This window comes from Colius striatus, chromosome 15 (assembly GCF_028858725.1).
Source record: "Colius striatus isolate bColStr4 chromosome 15, bColStr4.1.hap1, whole genome shotgun sequence".
In the NCBI taxonomy this organism is placed as follows: domain Eukaryota; kingdom Metazoa; phylum Chordata; class Aves; order Coliiformes; family Coliidae; genus Colius; species Colius striatus.
Window position 1 is genome coordinate 2,492,339 of NC_084773.1, and position 20,025 is coordinate 2,512,363.

The 20,025-nt window shown below is 41.2% G+C and overlaps 1 protein-coding gene across 3 annotated transcripts in view; it reads right to left on the minus strand.

Moving 5' to 3' along the window:
• Positions 1 to 20,025, minus strand: part of IQSEC1 (IQ motif and Sec7 domain ArfGEF 1) — a 190,552-nt gene that overhangs the window by 43,174 nt on the left and 127,353 nt on the right. For all 3 annotated transcript variants that reach the window (XM_062008174.1, XM_062008173.1, XM_062008172.1), the window contains exons 2-3: positions 10,719 to 11,001; positions 5,374 to 6,638 (exon numbers count right to left, since the gene is read on the minus strand). In XM_062008174.1, coding sequence (XP_061864158.1) covers positions 5,374 to 6,632 — 1,259 coding nt within the window. In that variant the 5' untranslated portion in view covers positions 6,633 to 6,638; positions 10,719 to 11,001. The remainder of the gene's footprint in view (positions 1 to 5,373; positions 6,639 to 10,718; positions 11,002 to 20,025) is intronic.

A 20,025-nucleotide genomic window follows, 5' to 3' on the forward strand; every position in this document is an offset into this window, starting at 1 on the left:
CTCATATCTGTTTAGTGAAATAAAGAAATAGGAATGTAGCCATGTTTAAAAATGCCTGCCCCTGGAATTAGTATCCAGTTCATATCAGAGGTGATTTCTAAGTCTGAATAAAAACATGCCCATCATGCAGTAAGTGAACCCAGTAGGGCTTTCTGGGCTTACAGATCAAAAGATGATACATCACTGCGTAATGCAAACAACCCTCGTGCCTTTTTAGCTCTGTCAAGAAATCCTTTGAGAGAACTTTGGAATAGTGGGAACCTTGATAATAGCCCTTACAAAGGAAGCTACAGAAAACTCTTCAAACAATATGCTGAAATGGACTGAGGACACATGGAGAAGAGTTTTCCCTCTGCCACTATCCTTTCCAGAAGGCAGAAGAGGACAAAGAAGGGGAGCAGGTGGTGAAAGGCATCTGGGAAAACTTACATTAAAAACATTAATATCCTAGACTCTGTTCTAGCTGTGTAAAGTGGTGTTATGTTCCTTGACCTCCAAGATGTCCATGTAAGATTAGGCCATAAAGCCTTCAACAAAACACTCTACAGAAAGAGCCTTCAACAAATTTATGCCACGGCAAGAAAAGCAGAGCAGCATGATGCCAACGGCCCATGAGCTGTACTTCACAGTCTCTCTTCACCAGCAATGTCAGAAATTGGCACCAGCACCAGCAAGACTGGCTCCTGTAGCAAGAAATCATCCTGTCATAGGAACACTGCCAGATGAGAGGGCATTTAACAGTGTCTTCCAATATCTGATATCCCAAAGGAGATACTAGATATGACTCCAGTCATATTTAGACTAACAACTTGGCAGAGTCGCATCAGGTTGTCAAACCACTCAAACCTTTTCCAAGCTCTGTTGAAAACACTTCACCAATACAGAAAGTGTTTGCATCCCCTGCCCAAGACAGTGTGGAATAATCACTGTGCTGTGCTCAATTTGACATGGCCCAGTTGGGTGTGTCACTGTCATTTCAGGAGACAGCATCTGGCAGCAGTGTTACCAACAAACATTCCTGGTAGCCACAAATACTTGCCAAGGAGCCAGAGTTACTGCCACCGTGATGGTGGCACCAGAGGCAATGTACTTCTTCCTACACACACACATATAACCCTGCATTGAATTACAGTCTGCTACTACTGACTACAAGGTTGACCCAAGGGCAGGACAGGTTGCTTCAGAATACTGAGGATAAACCATTTGGTCCTATTTAATCTGTTAGAATCATCAGTGCACTGGTAGCAGAATGGAACCTGAAAATCCTACCAGATTGGGCTGCAATAACTGGTAAGCCTGGTATTTCCAGCCTGGAGTCAAAACAAACATGAGAATAAAATCACAGCTCTTTTTACTTCTTTTTTTTTTCTTAAAGCAGCAGTCAAAAGGCCTCTTGAAGCCTTGTTTATAAGCAAACCAGTCTCAAAGGCTGGATTTGCATTGGCAGGGTTTGGAGCCTGCAAAATAAACCTTTCTAGGTAGTGTTTTCCTTCTGCCTCTAAGGGAGGAATGGTTTCTAGTGTAATTTCTCCCAGACTACATCCCTTTCAAACTACACTGAAGAAAAGGCCAAATTCAACACAGCTGGCCTCACCAAGCTTCCTGGGGAGCCCCTGCACTCTGGGCGTGCACCTGCAACCCTTCCTTTAGGAAGGCAATGAATGGTAACACACAATCCGACAGCCCTTTGACAGGGGGAAATCACTACTGCCATTCAAAACCAGGAGAATGTACAGAAGCTGTTACTTAGTTGCAATTTCTTCAGCAGAAATCATTCCATTTGGGTGGTAATTTATGTGCTGCTCTAGTGGATACCACAAAACATCTTTAGAAAAGTATACTTCTTTCATCGAGACTAAGGGTCTGAATTGTGAGCCCTGGTACAGCCTGACACAAATTCTATCATCAAGTGACACAACTCCCAGAAAAATGGCTTTCAATTACCTATGGGGTTTTTTTTCCCTCTACTGTCCTCTGTTCTCCATTCTCCAAGGAGCTTTGTGCTACTGATGTTTTGCATATAATAGTGGTTAAGTGAACTAGACCACCACTTGTGCTTGACTTTTACTCCACCCATAACCGGCTATTCTAAGGGCTTCTGGTAACAATCCTGCCCTTTGGCTTCTGAAAATTATTCTTGTAATAGGAGAGCTAGAAAAATGATAAAGAATCTGTTGAAATGTCAGCTGTGAGGACAGTAACTTTCCATGCTTTTAAAAACTTCATTCTTTCAACACTCCTAGTGAACAAAGCAGAAGTATTTACCCAGCTACAATTCATGCACTTCTTTTAAGGTTCTAAAATCTTTGCACCTCAGCCAAGTTTCATGTAGCAGAAAGAAATTACCAGATTATTTCTTAATTAGAGTTTGGGCTCTTAATTTGCAAGGAAGATTTCAGAGATGCAATGAAATTAACACAAGCTTCTTGTAAAAGGACATCCCTAAATCATCTCCTGGTAGGAGCAGACATTTGGGAAAATAACCTTGACTTATTGTAAGAGGTAACTTCAAAGGCACTTGTTTCAGTTCTGCAGGCAGTCCTTCCGCATGGGTGGAGCACACATCCTCCTCTCGGGAGCTCGCTGCCAACACTTGTGCCTCTCCCTCATTTTATGATCATAAATGGAAGACAGCGTGGTCAGATCTAAATGGCTCTGCTGCACTGATTTGAACTCTGGAGGGGAGATTAAAAAATGTATCCCCTCAGATGTGGGGTGTACATCTGGTGGCAGGACAGAAGCAGCCTGCAACACGGGCCTGAGCACACAGGCAGCCCCTCACTCAGATGGGATGTCGGGTGGATGCATTTTTGTCACGTCACGTGAGAGAAATCATGAAGGTGGGACTGATTTGCAGAAAGTTCATCTGATCAGCAGATTCCCTTCCTGGCCTATGTCTAATCAGGTTGGGCAATCCAGCTCTACACTGTTCTGTGTGTGAAACAGCAGCCTTCACCAAGGAAACAGACATGTAGGATACGGCTTTACCCTCAAAAGACATTTGGACTCACAAGATGCTGTGACATACATCATGTGCTCAGAACAATGAGCTCAAGCTCAGAAGTTAATTGAAACTAATGCACCTGTACAGCTCAAAAGAGCCTTCATCTGGAGGAAATCATCACTTCTAAGTCCTGGCAAGTGTCTGAACACAATCTCTACCCCTTTGCTTACCTCACAAAATACAGTTTGCAATCCCACCTGATGGGCTCCTATGTCTCCGTCTGAACAGCTTTGGAAGTTTCCCAGTTCCCTTTTCAAAAGAGTTTACAGATTCATGCACCATCACATTCTCTGATGGTTCAATATGTGACATTACACAGAGGGTAAATAAGGCCATTAATGAAAATGTCTTGATGAAAATGGACTTGAGCCATAATGAAAACCAAGACAAGTGGGATACCTGTGGACTGTCTGAGCCATCAGTAGAATTGGAATGACTCAGCAGAAGGTAATGAGGATCTTCAATTCTGCATCAATACTATGGTAGGGGCAGGTAACAATCACACAGAGAAAAGATCACACACAGAGGTGCTGTCTGGAGTCCTGTGCAGTGCCATCCTTTCCAACTCACTGCTGAGAACCTGAGAGGCATCTTATAATCAGCCAATACATAAAAAAGGTTTATCTCTGTTGAAGTTGATATAGCAAGGTCACTTAGATGTGTTTCAAATAGCATTCTCTATTCTCCTCTATTCCTGCTGTTTATTTTTCACTTTCAGCCTCCCACTGATATGGCATGTCACTAGAAGCATCTGCCAGTTTCCAGTGCCCTCATTCATCCCTGCATGCTGCTTGACAACTTTTTCCATTCACCTTTTTTCTTATACTCTTCTGCAACTGACTCAAAACACTGTATTATCAAGCCTGATGTTCACTGACCATTGACTGCTTAAAGGTTTAATTACTGTGCCAAAACCTGAGCAAAGTCCTTTAAATGCCAGCCAAACAGTAGCAGCACTTTCCCCCCACTCGAGGATGTTAATGCTTTCAAATCTTCTAAAAACCACAAATGGACAAATCTTCCTACCCAGTCTACTTCCTGAGCAGTAAAAGATGCAGAGATGACCTACATTCTTCCAATTGGTTAAAAGCTTCTGTAAAGGCCTATTAACTTAAAATACCAATCTGAAAATAATTTACAGCCCAATCTGTCTGATCCATACTTAGTATTGTAATGCACAGCTTCACGGGATGACATCAAAAAGCTTTAATTACCTGCAATGTTACAGCATATTATTATACCATGAACCACTGACCTATTAATCCAAACAAAATAAATCACAGCACTGCTAGTCAAAAACGAGGGCTGTACTCATTCAAGCTGTAGAACATGTGAAGCAAGGGCTATTAGCTCTTCACAAGCTACAAAACTCTCACAGGGAAATCCTGAAGTACTCTGTGGAAAACTTCCTAAACTTATACAAGCACCGTGAGCTGCCAACAGTAAAGGAAAACAGGGAGGAGGGGGAAAAGACACTTAGCATCTCTAAGTGTTCTGAGGAGCTCTATAAGCACAAGCACCAGTAAAGGGTTAAGGAAATGATACCCATTCTAGGTCAGAGAACTTGGCATACTAAGCATTAATTAAATGGAGAAGAAAAACTGGGAATTCTGATGCCAATCACCTTGCTGTTCTTATCTTCAGATTATGATCCTTTAAGTGTAACTCCAGTAAGGTGAATACAGAGATTATTTGTTACCCTCTATTTTAACTCCACAGTTTTCTACAGCCACGTGCCTGTGTCCAAAGAAGAAAGTGTTTCAATAAAACAAAGAAACTCGAGGAAGCTATTTTATAGACATTTGAAACAATTCCATACACGAGAAAATTAACAGGCATGGGTAGACATAAAAACCTTATGATGATTTTACTGGTGAGTCATAAATGCTTATTGAGTGTAAAAATATTCAGTGCATCATTTTTTAGTATCAGTTTTGGTGAAATCTATGGAATAAATTCCAGGCCCTGCCTGTGTTAGACAGGAAATTCATCTGACACTGCTTGTTATTTCTGATTCCCATGTGACAGGTTTTACAATACCTCCATGATTAGGGCAGGAAGAGGTCTGATTTTGCTACAATACCAAAAGTGGATCAGGACTAAGCAACCCTATTTTTTGACAAGAAAGGAGTGGGATCCATCTTCTTCTGCAGTTTACTACCATATATGCACATAATTATATTTCTTCTTTTCCCCTGATGCTGTTTAACTATGAAGACATCAACTCATAAACACTCTGACATCAACAGTCACCACAAGCAGCTTCTTTTTCCACTGAAAAGTCAATATCAGACACCAGTCTGATATCCTTGATTCACAGCTACATTCCCACCAAATACAGGGAGAAAAGGAGGAAACGCTGCACTTACTTGTTAAAAAGATTCAGTCCAATCCTATAATGGCGCTTCCTGATAACATCGTTACTGAAGGCAGGGGAATCCCAGCTGTTGCGAGTTTCCTTGTGGTAGGTTTGTTTGCTCAAGGTTTGCTCCCTTAGGCTGTCTCTAGAAGAAGATTCTGAGCTGCAATTTATGGTATCATTAGAGTTGGAAGTGCTGTTGATGCTGTCATTGTCTCCATCTGAATAATCAGACTCTGACTTGCTTTGCCTGTTTGCTGTGCCATTGATAGCTAAATGACTATCTATGGGCCTAGACCTGTGTCTTGCCTCCTGCTCCTCTCGGGATATAATCTTGGCAGGAATACTGTGAGGGATGTGTTTTGGGCTTCCTTGTTGACTAGTTATCCCTCGGTCATACGCGTTTTGTCTCTTTAACGAGCCCCTCTCTGAGCGATCGCTCAAGTCCACTGAACTGTCACTGGGTGGCTCTATAGTTAGCAATGGTAGATGATCCATTCTCATCCTCTGTTCCTGACATTCCAGAGATGGGGTACTCCTGCAGCTCGTATCAGTGTCTATCTTATCATCTTTGTGGGTCATGGACCAGTATTCTTGGGAAGAGTTAATGGATCGGAGCCTCAGGTCAGATTCTGTGCTGGACGGTCTGTCTACTGACTGGGAAAGTGGAAGGGGCGGAGATAACTCTTCCTCATCGATATATAATGTAACATCGCTGTATGATGCTGTCATTTCATCCAGCTTCCTGTGATCCACATTGTGAATTGCTGGTTTAGTTTGAGCACAGCTATCCCTTTCCATTTCACGGCTTCTGACTTGATCCGGAGTCTGGACTTCATCAGAATGCAGACTACGGCAATTCAGTGCATCATCAATAGATTCTGCAAGGGATTTCACTTGCCTGGAAAAAGCATCCTCCAGTTCTGTTATAGCATCACTAAAATCAGTAGATGCTGCTGGAGACTTCATCGTAGCAGACTCTCCAAGGTCACCACATTCAGACGGTACCAAGGATCCCAGCTTTGACCCATCGTTTGTAACAGAAACCTGTTTTCCTTCAAAGTAAGAGCTGTGGACTTTCTCAGGTCCTTCAAAGGAAAACTGCATTCTCATATTGGACAGTACAATGCGCCTTGACATACGATTTTCAGACATAGAACTTCTAAGACGCTCAAAGTTTTTGTTCATCTGATACTGGCGAAAGGCTGTCTGTATGGTACGGGCGGCATGTCGAGTTATGAGACGGCCTCCATACTTCCGTTCTAGCATTTCCACCTGGGAGAGGGCAAACACAGTTACTTTGTAACCAGGTTAGAACAAGGTTCAGTCCTAACAATGACCAAAAGAATCTTTTAATATCTTTATTTTTCAGCCATTTTTCAAAGCATAGACTGGTTTTGAAAGTAAAACCTCCAAGTTCCAGGCTAACAACTGCACAAATACCGAACCACGTAGTCATTTGCAAATGTCACTATGAAAATACAGGCAAAAACATGGCTAGGTGGACACTGCCATATAAAATCAAGGTGCTGGCAACATCTGCATGTGTGTTTTGATTTTTGGCTTTCACACATTAACTTTGGTGTATCCATGTCAAAACTGACAAGACAAGATAGCACTCAAGTGCAGCACAACGCAGCCATTCTTTCTCTGTAGAGACAACTGCAGAGAAGTGAAATCCAAGTATAATGTGAATTGCCATATTTTGGGAGCAATTTCTAAAAGTGGCCATCATCTTCACAGGCATGCATAGCCTTCTACATGAATATAGACAAAGCAGCATCATTTCACCCAGGCCTGGTATCAGAGCAAAACTGAGTCTCCCTTACCACATGCTTCCAGAGAGCTTTCTCTGACAGGATATCTGCTTACAGAGTCTTCTTCAAACCAAACAAATATTTCAAATTTGATAAAAACAAATTCAAATCTATTTTCATTCTTGTAATTATACTCAACATAGCCAACGTTTCCAATTAACTGAATGAACATGCAAAATAAATACATTATCAATCCTACCAATTTAACCTAGTGAGAGTGACATGTCAATACTTTTGGAATACCTGCTAGATACTTTTGAACCTTTCCTTCTAAAATATAAATTACAGAATCACAGAATGAGTTGGTAGAGATCTCAAAAGCTCATCCAGTGCAACCCCCCTGCCAGAGCAGGACCACCTAGAGTAGGTCACACAGGAACTCATCCAGCTGGGTTGGAATGTCTCCAGAGAAGGAGACTCCACAGCCCATCTGGGCAGCCCCTGCCAGTGCTCCCTCACCTGTCCTGTCATTGGTCATCACTGAGCACAGCCTGGCTCCATCCTCCTGACACCCACCCTTTATGGATTTGTAAGCATGAATGAGGTCACCCCTCAGTCTCCTCTTCTCCAAGCTGAAGAGCCCCAGCTCCCTCAGCTTTTCATCACAAGGGAGATGCTCCACTCCATCATCTTTGTTGCCCTATACTGAAAAGCAGCTCCCTGTCCTTCTTGAAATGAAACACATCACTTAAAAAAACACTGAACAAGATGCATAACTAGTCTTACTTAATTTTCCCCCCTATACTTAATTTCTAATCTACTTAGTCTTTGCTGGATCCATTTATTCACAAACTGAAGACATCCATAACAGATCACTATGTTTAGTATTATAACTATAACCACCATTTTTCTGGCAGCAATTTTTACAACTCCATGCAATTTTCATAGTAGTCCAACAATTCAAAAGTCTTTTTCCCTGCTTTTAAGTACTCCTTTTCATTAGGTACCATATTTAATTACTTCAGTCACATGCATGTGCACACACTTCTCCCCTTCACACTTTGGAGATCTCTCCAAGTAACTGTGTAGTTCAGACACCCATGTGCAGAGGGGTTTCATTCCCTGTATATAAGGAAATGCTATTAACAAATATTTTCTAGTCCATTATGTCTATCGTTTTGGAGTAGCTGATGTGTTTCTTTGAGTGCTCCTTCCAGGTTTAGCAGTTCACATTCCCATTCCACACTGAAGATAATCTCCTTTTGGGCTTGGTGGTTTCTATTATTTTATATTGTGGGTTTGTGATTTTTCTTTTAAGTTCTAGATGCAAAAACTACTATGCACAGTTATTGGCATCAACTGAGGAAGCCAGCTTGTCAGGTCAGGATTACTGAATTGTTGTTTCGACTGTATCTTCAAACTTCTTTGAACTAAGCTCAAAAAGCTGTGATGGATCTCTCAGATGAAAACCCATAAATCTCTGCATATCCTCCTAGAGTTTATCTAGAAAACAATTATTTAGCCTTTCACCCTCAAACAGGGGTTATATTACCCCCATGTTTACACATGTCAAGGAAGATATGAGATTATTGTAAGGCACAAAGAAATAGTAAGAACTTCTATCACAACGCTGCCACTGCTGCCACAGATTTGCTACTGTTCCTGTCTGGTGTATACATTAGGTCACGTGTGTTTAAATAAATCCTAAGAGATTATTTTGCTGGACTAATCTCAAAACAAATGATGAACTGTCGGTTTAGTTCTCCTCTCTAAATTAAATGTCAAACTTAAAGAATACCAGCAGAGCTGGTGTGAAAGAATAAAACAAACCCTAATAGTCTATGCAATAAATTACCTGGACTTTACTCTTGCAGATAAGGCTGTTGTCCTTTAGATTTACACAGAATATAACATCATCATTGATTATCATCAATCAGGGGGGTTGGTGGGAATTTCAATTGAGAGTATTTTGGAATTTGCATAGATTATTTATTTCCTAGACTAATACATTTTACTTTATATTTAAAGCACCTTTTAAATGCACATTTAATGCACATTGCCTTTAGGTAAAACCTTGGACATCTTCCTAAATAGTTTTAAAGTATCTCCTGTGATTTCAATGAGAGCTTTGCAAGAGGAGCAAGCAACTCTTCCAGCCTCCTTTATGTATCATTGTCATGTTTTATTGTGTAGGACTCCCTGAGCAAATACAAAACAACATCAGCAGTCCTCACACTCTATCAAACTGGCATAAAAAGACAGATGGCATTAGGCTGTGTGGGATATCTGCAGTGCAGGAGATCTTTAGTCAGCCTTACACTCTATATCAATCCCTTGTGAGATATTTAGAAGAAATGACTGCCAAAGGTGGAAAAGGAACTAACATTTTAGGTCCCATGAGGAGGTCCAATGTAACAGCAGAGTTGGCATAATCTAGGTCATGGATTATGAATTTGATATGGTCCCACTCCAATATAGAATCTGGTGAGGACAGAGGCTAAACTGAACTCATACTTGCTATCCCAAATATTGGCTTCAACTTTAAGTCAGAGCTCAAGCTCTGCTCTTCCAGCTCCCTCTGCAACAACACCATCTGATCCTCCAATGTGAAGTTTCACAGCAACAGATGGCAAATGAGACTTAGCCTCTATAAATTTCACCAGTTACCCATGTGTGGTCCAAAATCAGGAGCAGCTCACTTCCTGTCTGTGGAATTTTTTCCACCTTCTGCTTTCTGCTCACTTCATACAATTTGGAGTGACTGTACAACATATCACAACGATGCACAGGACACAAAATATTCTGTGTCAAGAAAGATCTCCAACAAAAACAACCCCAACTAAACAAACCCCAATAGAACAAAACCCACTCAAAAAACCATTGGTGGATGGGCTGCTGTTCATCTATCCATGAAATCCACTACATCCTGCATGTTTGTCACCTGAAGTTATTACAGCCTCATTTTCAAATGATAAATGTGAGTTTGTATGGCAATAAACATCTCTCAAATAGGATGACATTCAGGATAAAGCTTAAAAGGAATGGTTGAGGCTGACTGTCTTAAAGAAATGCCTTTCTAGGGACTTTGAACATCTATGTAGCTTCCATCCAGTTCTTTGTAAAGGATGTGGATGTTCAGCCTAGTTGAGTAAAACCAATCAAGACCTCAGATTCACCTCACCGACGTGAGAGAACATCAGTTGCAATAGGTTCTTCCTTTCTTTTAGCAACAACAAAGATACCCAGGTTTTAAAACCAACCCATTTTCATAGAAAACTGTTTAGCATTTTTACATTTGAGCACTTGCCCCAAGCATGAAATCACAATTCACAGCAGATTCTTTTTACTTTTAACACTATTCACATATATTTTATGCCTCTCTTCGGGAAGGGAGGAAGGTGTATGGGACACAGGAATGACACAACACAGAAAAGAGTCAAAAACCTCAGAAATGCTAACATGTGACTATTTTGAACAAAGCTGGCTGCAGGGAAATAAGGTATTTTCAGCATTACAACTGAAATGATTCTAGAAAACATTTTTCCCAGCTTACAGACATGTTGCTGCCGTTGTATATTAGGTAACAAAGCTCAAATACCTGCTTATCTTGTAGGTCTGAAGAGAGTTCATAGCTCTCAGAGAGTGATCTTGACCTTTTAATAGCTTCTTCCTCTGCTTGTTTTCGCAGTATGGATGTTGAGTGCTGAAGTTTTGGCCTCCGAGATCTTTGTTGTCCAGGGGAGACAGAATACAGCCCGTAAGCAGAATGGTCGTAATGGTCTGGACTGACAGCTGAACTGTGTGTTATAGGTCTTGGATGGTAAGTAGATGGGCTATCCAAAGATGTGCCAGTTTCGCTGCTTGGAGCTTCACCCTCAACACTAGACAGAATGTAAAGACAGGAAAATCCTCAGGTGAGTGTTGTATACCAAAGCTGTTATCAATACAGAGCTCAATGTCATTTTATACAGGCATTCATCACACTCTGTTCAAATTCAGATGCAGTTAGTACACAGTAATGTGACTTTCATGCCATACACCAGTTTCCACTGTACTCTGAGCAAGTCCCTACCTCTGTTGTAGATGTCATCTTTAGGGCATGACTCAAGCAAGAGAAGGGATGTCTCAAGCATTCGTTAACTTTATACAGCAATTAGTAATAACATCCTGAGCAAGTGACTCAGGAACTACTGTGTATAAGAAGTGAAAATGTCTCATTTCTTACAAGACTGCTCATTTCCAAACTGTTTTACTTCAAAATGACAGATGCTTATTTCTGTCTTTCTTTGCTTTGACAAATACAAGGAATGCTTTCTTACTGTTACATTTATATTACAGTTCCACATAAAAGGATTACTTTCATGTTACTCAACAGAGATTTGGGATTTAATGGATCTTGTGAGCTACTATGTTTCTAGAAACTGAAGTTGGGCAAAAGTACCTCCAGGAGAAATCTCATTTATTTCTCTGTTAGTGAAAGATTGCTCCCATGGGATACTTTTGGCATGCTTTGTAGTAAAGCATCCCAAGGGATGCTGCTTATAGCTAATGAAAGCAAAATAGTTTCAGGTAGAGAAAACACAAAAAGAGCTATCTGGCAAATAAATGAATGCTGCTATTGCTAAGGAATAAAAGAGAGAAAAAAAACCCCCCTTTATATTAAGAGAGTTCTACACAATATGAAACATTTTAAAACTGAGTCCTAGTCAAGGCTTATCCTGAAGTACTGATGAATAATGGTAGTCAGCACTTGTTTTATATTTACAATAGGGCATTCTCCCATGGCAAGAGGGTACACACTTTCTCTCTTCCATCTTTTTCATGTTTCATACAAATATTTACCATCTGCCTCATCCTGTGTACACAGAGCACTGACAGAAACCTACAACTTCAGCTTTTATTAATCACTCAGAAGACTTAGTAAACTCTCCACACATGCATGAACGAAGGCATTTGCAGCACGTTCCCCACCTTTTGGTTTAGGAACAGGTACACAAAGGAGTAAAAAATCCACATTTCCACCAAGCCCTGCATTTCTTATTTTGCTTCCATTCCCATATATACAAACACACAAACCTAAAGCCCTCCCGTTGTGTCTCAGGGGTGAAACGCTGTGAGCCTTGCTTGCACACACACACCACAGCCAGTCCCTTCAGCAGTTCAAAGTACAGAGCGAGTTCTGAAAGAACACTCACTGGAGTGCAGTGCCAGAAGAGATCAAGGTTAATGCTGGCAAAACTCCCCCAGCTTGAACAGTGTGTACTTTTTAAAGTGAAGGAGAAAAAAGTCCCTTAGGTTTCTAAAAATGTTTCTATAAACACGCAAAACTGAAAGCAACTCCTCTCTCTCTTTGCCCATCAAAATATGACTCTATTGGAAAGGTATTTTCAAGCATGCTTTGCCCAAGCTGGAAATATTTCCAGTGTGCACACGTTACTTTTTTCCAAGAAGGAAGTTGACAGGAAGCTAATCCCTTTCCCTCCGTGATACAGCTGGCTTTCAACTTAAACATGAGAAACGATCCAGAGTTCTGCTAGTGACATTGAAACTGTGTAACCACCCATTGAAAAACAAACAAATCATTTTCTCTGAAGTGTCCATTAAAGAAATTAGAACTGCTTCACATTCCCTCTTTAAATACCTTTCTCTGTTCTGCTGTGAGGTCACACTACTTTGTACGTCGCAGGTTCCTAACTGCAAGCTCATTTGTAAGTACTTTTCATACAAGTATGGTAAATTCATTTTTAACAGGAAGTCTGGAATTATCACTGTTTCTCCCTCCTTAGCTTCTGTGACCTTTTTTGGCTTTCCTTGCCCTTAATTGTGGACTATTTAATAACTCTTCCACATTGGACTTAATACAATCTTCAATACAATCAATACAATCTTCGATACAATCTTCACTTAACCTTTTCATCAACAAAAAAAGGTACTACCCTAATCACAAACAAATTGGAAGGGGTCTGCCCCAGGTTTTGGTTAAAGTTAAGGGTTTATTTCTTCTTTCTAGTTTGCTTTTCATACCTTTTCCAGACATAAACATGATCTTTGACTGACTGTAAGGCTTGATCTCATTTTGCTCACAGGCCTGTTCCCCGCCATCACATCTGACCTTTGAAGCAGGGAAGTAATTATCCTTTACAACAGGCAGCCTCCTGCACAACAGTACGACAGCTCTTTAAAGCAAACAAGTTCACACAGCCAGTGTGGCATATCTGAAGGCCTTCTCCCATTCAGCTCTTTCGTGTCTATTAAGAGCAGCTGAGGCTTTATTTGAGTTATTTCATAGAAATGAGACTCCACTAACAGAAAAAAGCAGTTTGCATTCTACTTCTTACTACTTTACACATTTGGAAAAGAAAACTATGTCAACAACCAGGACAGTGTGGAGCTTTAAGGATGCCAAGATGCACTGTGGAAGATGCACAGGGCATCATGGAAGAGGAACACGGAATTGAGAATGGCCTGGCCCTGTTTGGAAAGACTGGATGCTAAAAAGGGTGCCTCTGCTTTCAAACAGAACACAAGCCAGTAACTGCAGGGTTACAAAAGCAGGTCTTATCGATACACTTATTAAATATGTCAACACACAAAAATGTCAAGGATTCTGCTCCATGCTGGCAACAAGAATTAGAGTAAGTCCTTCCATGACTAGAGGAGCAGTCAGAGACCTCTCTGCCAGCACTTCCAGCAGCCACCCTGCACACACTATAACACTTGACCCAGTCCCAGCTAGAATTAGAAATAACTCCTTGATAAAAGCCTCTGATTTGAGGCATTTACCACCTACCTCATATGTCCAGTAGAATCACTGATAACTTCATTAAATAAAAAATCTAGTAACTGAGTTTGGTTCATCTCCCTACAATGTAAAACAGCATATTACTAGGGAGACCAACCATAACAGCATATTACTAGGGAGACCAACAATATGTTGAGTATTCCAACTGTGTGATATTAGGAGAAGGTAAGACACTTGAAATTAACCTTTCATTTTTAGAACTCCAATTGTTTTATCACACTCCTGCTTCAGCAGAACACAGACATTCATTATCTGCCAAGCCAGAAAAAGAGACAAGTTGCTTGCCAATACTTTACAGTGAAGCAGAGACTGGAGCAGCTAGAGTGAGAATGGAAATTAAATGTTTTAATATAATTAGTACTATTAATATGACTTTGCATGAAGCAAACTTTAAACAAAAGAATGCAAAAACTTTGTTTCTTTGTACATCTAAATTTCTTTTTGAAAGAGTGGCCAGCACTGACTGAATCTGTGTTTTATCAGAAATTAATGCTGGAAATGTCTTCCTGCAGAAACTTCAATTTATGATACTGTTAAAAAACCCTCAAACACCACAGCATCAAGGAACAACTGGGAAGAATGCAGGCTTAGAGAAAGACAGAAGCAGACTGAATAGACTATTCTTAACATATCTCAATGGACAGGTAAAACTATTGGTGAAAATCAGATTAATTTTACTTTTTTAATGATTATAAACCAGTAATAAATGGCAAACATGGATGGACTCAGACACTTCTTTCTCCTTTTGTGTATGTATGGCACCAGGCTTCCTGCAGGAGCGAAGTCACACACTCTGCCAACACTTCACAGAATCACAGAATGGTGGGGGTTAGAAGGGACCTCAAGAGATCATCTAGTCCAAACCCCCGCTAAAGCAGGTTCACCTCAATCAAGGGACACAGTAACGTGTCCAGGTGGGTTTGGAAACCTCCTAAGAAGGAGTCTCCACATCCTCCCTGGGAAGCCTGGGCCAGGGCTCCATCACCTCAACAGTAAAGTAGTTATTCCTTATGTTTAAGTTTTTGTCCATTTCCCCTTGTTCTGTCACTTGAGATAACAGAAAGAAGTGCTGCCCCATTCTCCTAACAAACATGTTTTAAATACTTGTAAGTGTTAATGAGACCCCCCCCCCCCCCCAGTCTCTTCTCCAGACTGAACAGCCCCAGGTCCCGCAGCCTTTCCTCAGAAGGAAAATGCTCCAGTCCCCTGATCATCTTGGTGGCCCTGCACTGGTCTCTCTCCAGCAGTTCCCTGTCCTTCTGGAGCTGGGGAGCCCAGAACTGGACACAGGACTCTAGATGAGGCCTCACCATGGCAAAGCAGAGGGGGAGCAGAACCTCCCTTGACCTGCTGCCCCCATTCTTAATATATGCCAGAATCTAAATTCAAATACATCAGCCGAGATGACAGGAGCATGCAAGTGGGACATGCTGCCTTCATCATCAGGGTATCCCTGCAGCTCAGCTAACCCTGCACATACCTGTGAGGCTCACTGGGCTCTGCCAGCAACAGAACTGGTGCACACTGCCCTGTCTGAACCAGAGCCCAGTGCCAATGGGAACGTGCTGGCTGCCCAGAGATGCTTTTCTGACTAATTTGCTGAGATGGCAAGGCTGAGGAACACTGTGCCCTGACATATCTTCAGACTAAAGCAGCCCGTGGTAGATCCAACCTGGCAAAATGTGAAGTAGATGTTGTTACTAGCTAGAAAAAGGTCACTTTTTCTATGGTTATTTCCCACCATTCAGGGGGTAAGTTCATTACTAAAATTACCTAATAAGAAAAATCTCTGTCTGCTGCTTCCCTCTGTCTAATGGCCAAACGTAGTTGTGTGGTTAGCCATGACTAAAACAAAACAACTCTAGTCTGGGCATTTTAGAAGCAGAAACCCAGCAGGCCTTTTCTTTCCTGTCTCTCATTTTATACCTACTTCTGGTAACAAAGGCTGTAACTAGTAACTAGTACACAACAACCACGTCATGTTTTAAACCACCACATTATTCAGGAAGTTTGAATATCTACTGTTATTCTTTCATCTATTTTGCATTTTCATACTCACACCTTCCTTTTTCCTTCAAATCCTGGCAAACTGTTTTCTCAGTGAAACCAAAAATAAGCACAGAAAAGATAAAATTTTGAAAAACAGGAAAACTTCAACATTTGAACTTAAAATGGAAACTGGAAAGGGGCCTCAAGACCTGAATTTCAGCAAAGAACAAACGCCAAGCTTTTCCATGAGTACAGACATACTCATTCCACTGACAATAACAGCAGAATGATCGGAGGAGCTGCAAGTTTGGATCCATAGGCACAAGCATTTACCTCTCAGAGAGACTGTACTATCAAAAAGTGATGTTAACCAGAAAAGCAGAAATTACCTTTTTACTGAGGCCCAGTACCTTATCTTTAAAACTATGAGGATGTAAAGAGGAAGCATATAACAATTACATCAGATGCAAAAGAAACTATTCAGCACTCCTACTCACCCCAGAAATGGAACAGTTTACAAGCAGTAAAATGTCCCTGTGCATTTGTAAGACTAAAATACAAAGATAATGAGAACATATGCCTATAGAAACCCTCCAAATGCTCAAACCAGTATGTTGCAGATTTAGTTTGGAACTAAAAGCAACAAGGAAATTCAATACGCTGCTAAATAATGTAAGTGCCAAACCCAAACTGCATGCAATGGCTTAAAATAGAACCACAAGGCCCTCCCAGCAAAACAGAGTAAATACTTGGGAAATTATTTTACCAGTGAACACTCTCTGAAATCACTAGTTATTTTCATCATTCATTTAGAATGGACTTTCAACAGTGTAACATAAAGACATGAAATTGAAACCAGGCCCTAACAACTGGATGGTACACGCACGAGAAGCAAGCAGTGTTGTGTTAATACTGTACAAATTTTGGACATGGAGAGGAATATGACAATATAATGTTCATGCTGCTACATCTTAAAGATTTTTCTGTAGCATTTTTGATACCTAAAAGTACAAACATGAGCTCAGAGGTACACAGAATAAATTCCTCCACTTCTAAATTGTGAAAGTATGCACAAGTGATAGGAATACAGTCAGAAAAACATGGTCAACTGAACATTCTAGTCAGCAGGGGATGATGAAAGCACTCAGCTTTGGGATGATGCTACAAGTGCTCTGTACTTTTGGAAGCAGACACTTTTCCAAGTGTGATCATGGTAGAGCATCATTTGCCACAGACAGCAGTCAAAACTCCAGGTAGTCTGCATAACATGAATTCAAACTGCACTGAAAGAAGAATATATGCATTTATTTTATCTGTTACAACAGTGAAGCATTTTCATCAGTAGTTCTTCATGAAATTCCTCAATCAAATTCACCCTTTCTCTAACTTGCCTGCTTTTTAAAGAACCATAGAAAAATAGAATGGCAGGGTTGGAAGGGACTTTCAGAGATCATCCAGCCTAACCCCCCTGCAGAAGCAGGTCCCACCTAGATCAGGTCACACAGGAATGTGTCCAGACGGGTCTTGAAGACCTCCAAGAAAGGAGCCTCCACACCCTCTCTGGGCAGCCTGTGCCAGGGCTCCCTCACTGAAACACTGAAATACCTTTTTCTTATATTTAAATGGAACTTTTTGTGTTCCAGCTTCATCCCATCACCCCTTGTCCTGTTGCTAGATACCATAGAAAAAAGAGATGTCCTGACCTCCTCACATCCATCATTTAGATATTTATAAATGTTAATAAGATCTCCCCTCAGTCTCCTCTTTTCTAGACTGAACAGGCCCAGGTCCCGCAGCCTCATATGAAAGATGCTCCATTCCCCTGATCATCTTGGTGGCCCTGCACTGGCCTCTCTCCAGCAGTTCCCTGTCCCTCTTGAGCTGAGGAGCCCAGAACTGGACACAGGACTCCAGATGAGGCCTCACCAGGGCAGAGCAGAGAGGGAGCAGAACCTCCCTTGACCTGCTGCCCACACTCTTCTTGATGCCCCCAGGATGCCATTGGCTTCTTGCCCATGAGGGCACATTGCTGCTCATGTTTAGTTTATTATCAGTCAGCACTCCCAGGTCTCTCTCTGCAGAGCTGCTCTTCAGCAGTTCAACCCCCAGCCTGTCCTGGTGCATGGGGTTGTTCCTTCCCAGATGCAGGACTCTGCACTTGTCCTTGTTGAACCTCATGAAGTTCCTCTCTGCCCAACTCTCAGTCCGATCGAGATCCCACTGAATGGCAGCACAGCCTCTGGGGAACCAATCAGTCCTCCCAGCTTGGTGTCATTTATTCCTCTCTTCAGGAAAAATACATGTAAATCTGGTTCTCTTTAAGTCACATCTATAGATTGAACAATTCAGCAAGCTTATTTTCTTCCTTTGCCCCAGAAACTTTCCTGTCCATAAACATTAACATGATATCTACAGTTGAAGCATCTAGATACCTAGGGACTCTGCCACATGATTTATGAGATGGATTTAAATGCAAATCAAAGAGCAAAGTGTTTTGTTTTAAAACCTCCTTTTATAACCGTGCCTTTCAGTAGAAACTTTGGAGTCACTCAGAAATAAATGCCCTATATAAATAGGTCCAAATACCCAGAAAGGAGGAAGTGCCAGGCATCTGGTTTTCTCCACCTTTTTTTGTTAAATTTGGAGGTTGAAAGAGTCAAACTCCAATCATAACTCCTAATTATAGCTACCCACTTGAAATGGATCCAAATTCTCTACCTAGCTCAAAGACTGCAGACCAGAAGTCGCCCATGGAACTAGCTCTGAGTAACAATGAGAAGCACGATGGCAGCTGCTGGAGCAGCTGGGACGCTCAGCCACTTCCAACATGCAGCCTGGATAAAAGCATTTACATGTCAAAAATGTTTAGGTCAAATCTAGGCATTCCACATAGGAACAAACCTCTACATACGTCAATTTCTCGCCTATAACTTTGTCTTTACAAGCCCAAGGAATTCCTGATTGGAATGGGAAATTTTAAAGGATGATTATAAACATAACACTGCAAACAAAGAACACAAGTCCCCACACACAACTTAATCTGAGCAGAAGCGTTCATTTGACGCAGGGGTACACCCCACTGCCTCAATGCTGGCTTACACTGCAGTACCTGTGGTGCTTTCTGCTATAAACTAGGAGGTGCATTTAATTAAAGCGCTGATGGATGCATTGCATTATCTCAAGTTACTCCCCACAAAAAGTTCTTAATGGAACTTGTTCAAATGCAGATTTAGCCATATGTAGTTCACACAAGCCAGTTTTTGTAGCATTTTCTCCCCCTGCCCCCATTACAACGCTCCCCACTGGAGTGAGACCATTTGAGCAGAAGTACGTTATTACTATGGTTTGCAACAGATTAGAATCTAGTTCTTATTACCATGTCTGGTTTGTACTGTCTAGTAACCAAAAGTCATTATATTGAGAACTTGTACAAATCCTCAAATTCAATAAATGCAATAACATTAACAAACCAATCTACCTTCGAATGTACACTGTCAAAAGTTCAAAGCCATTATGACAGACAACAATATTCACAGGCAGTGACAAAAGCTTTGATCCGGCAAAGAAATATTGACCAACTTGTTTTACTTAGAATGCACTCTCAGCTCAGCTGTTTCTGTTAAAAACAAATGAAACCTTTGAGTGTACATCAAAGTAACGTCCCAGGTAATTCATCTGACTGAAGTTAAACATCACTGCAAGAAAAAGCCAGACAAAAGTTGCATGTGTCTCAGAAGTGAACAAAAGCAGCCGCTCCGTTCTGTAATACTGTGTGCAGCAAGACTGCCAGTAACAGCCAGCTTCAGCAAAAACACTGTCTGACCCAGGGCTCCACAAACAAGTACCACTATGTGCACTGCAAACCTTCATTTGCTTTCTGATTTGCTCTCTCTCCTGGATTCCAAATTGCTGAAAAAATCCTATCATCTATTCGTTTGGACACTACCGAGTTTAAAAAAGGATTAAAAGGACATTTTGACCCCCAGTCTTATATGCCATTAGTAGTAGCAGAGAGCAGGGAAAGAGAGATGAGAGATTATTTTCTCCATGCCAGAACAGAATGAATGCACTGTCTCTTCTGAAACAGAGATGCACACCAGCAAGATGGAAAAGA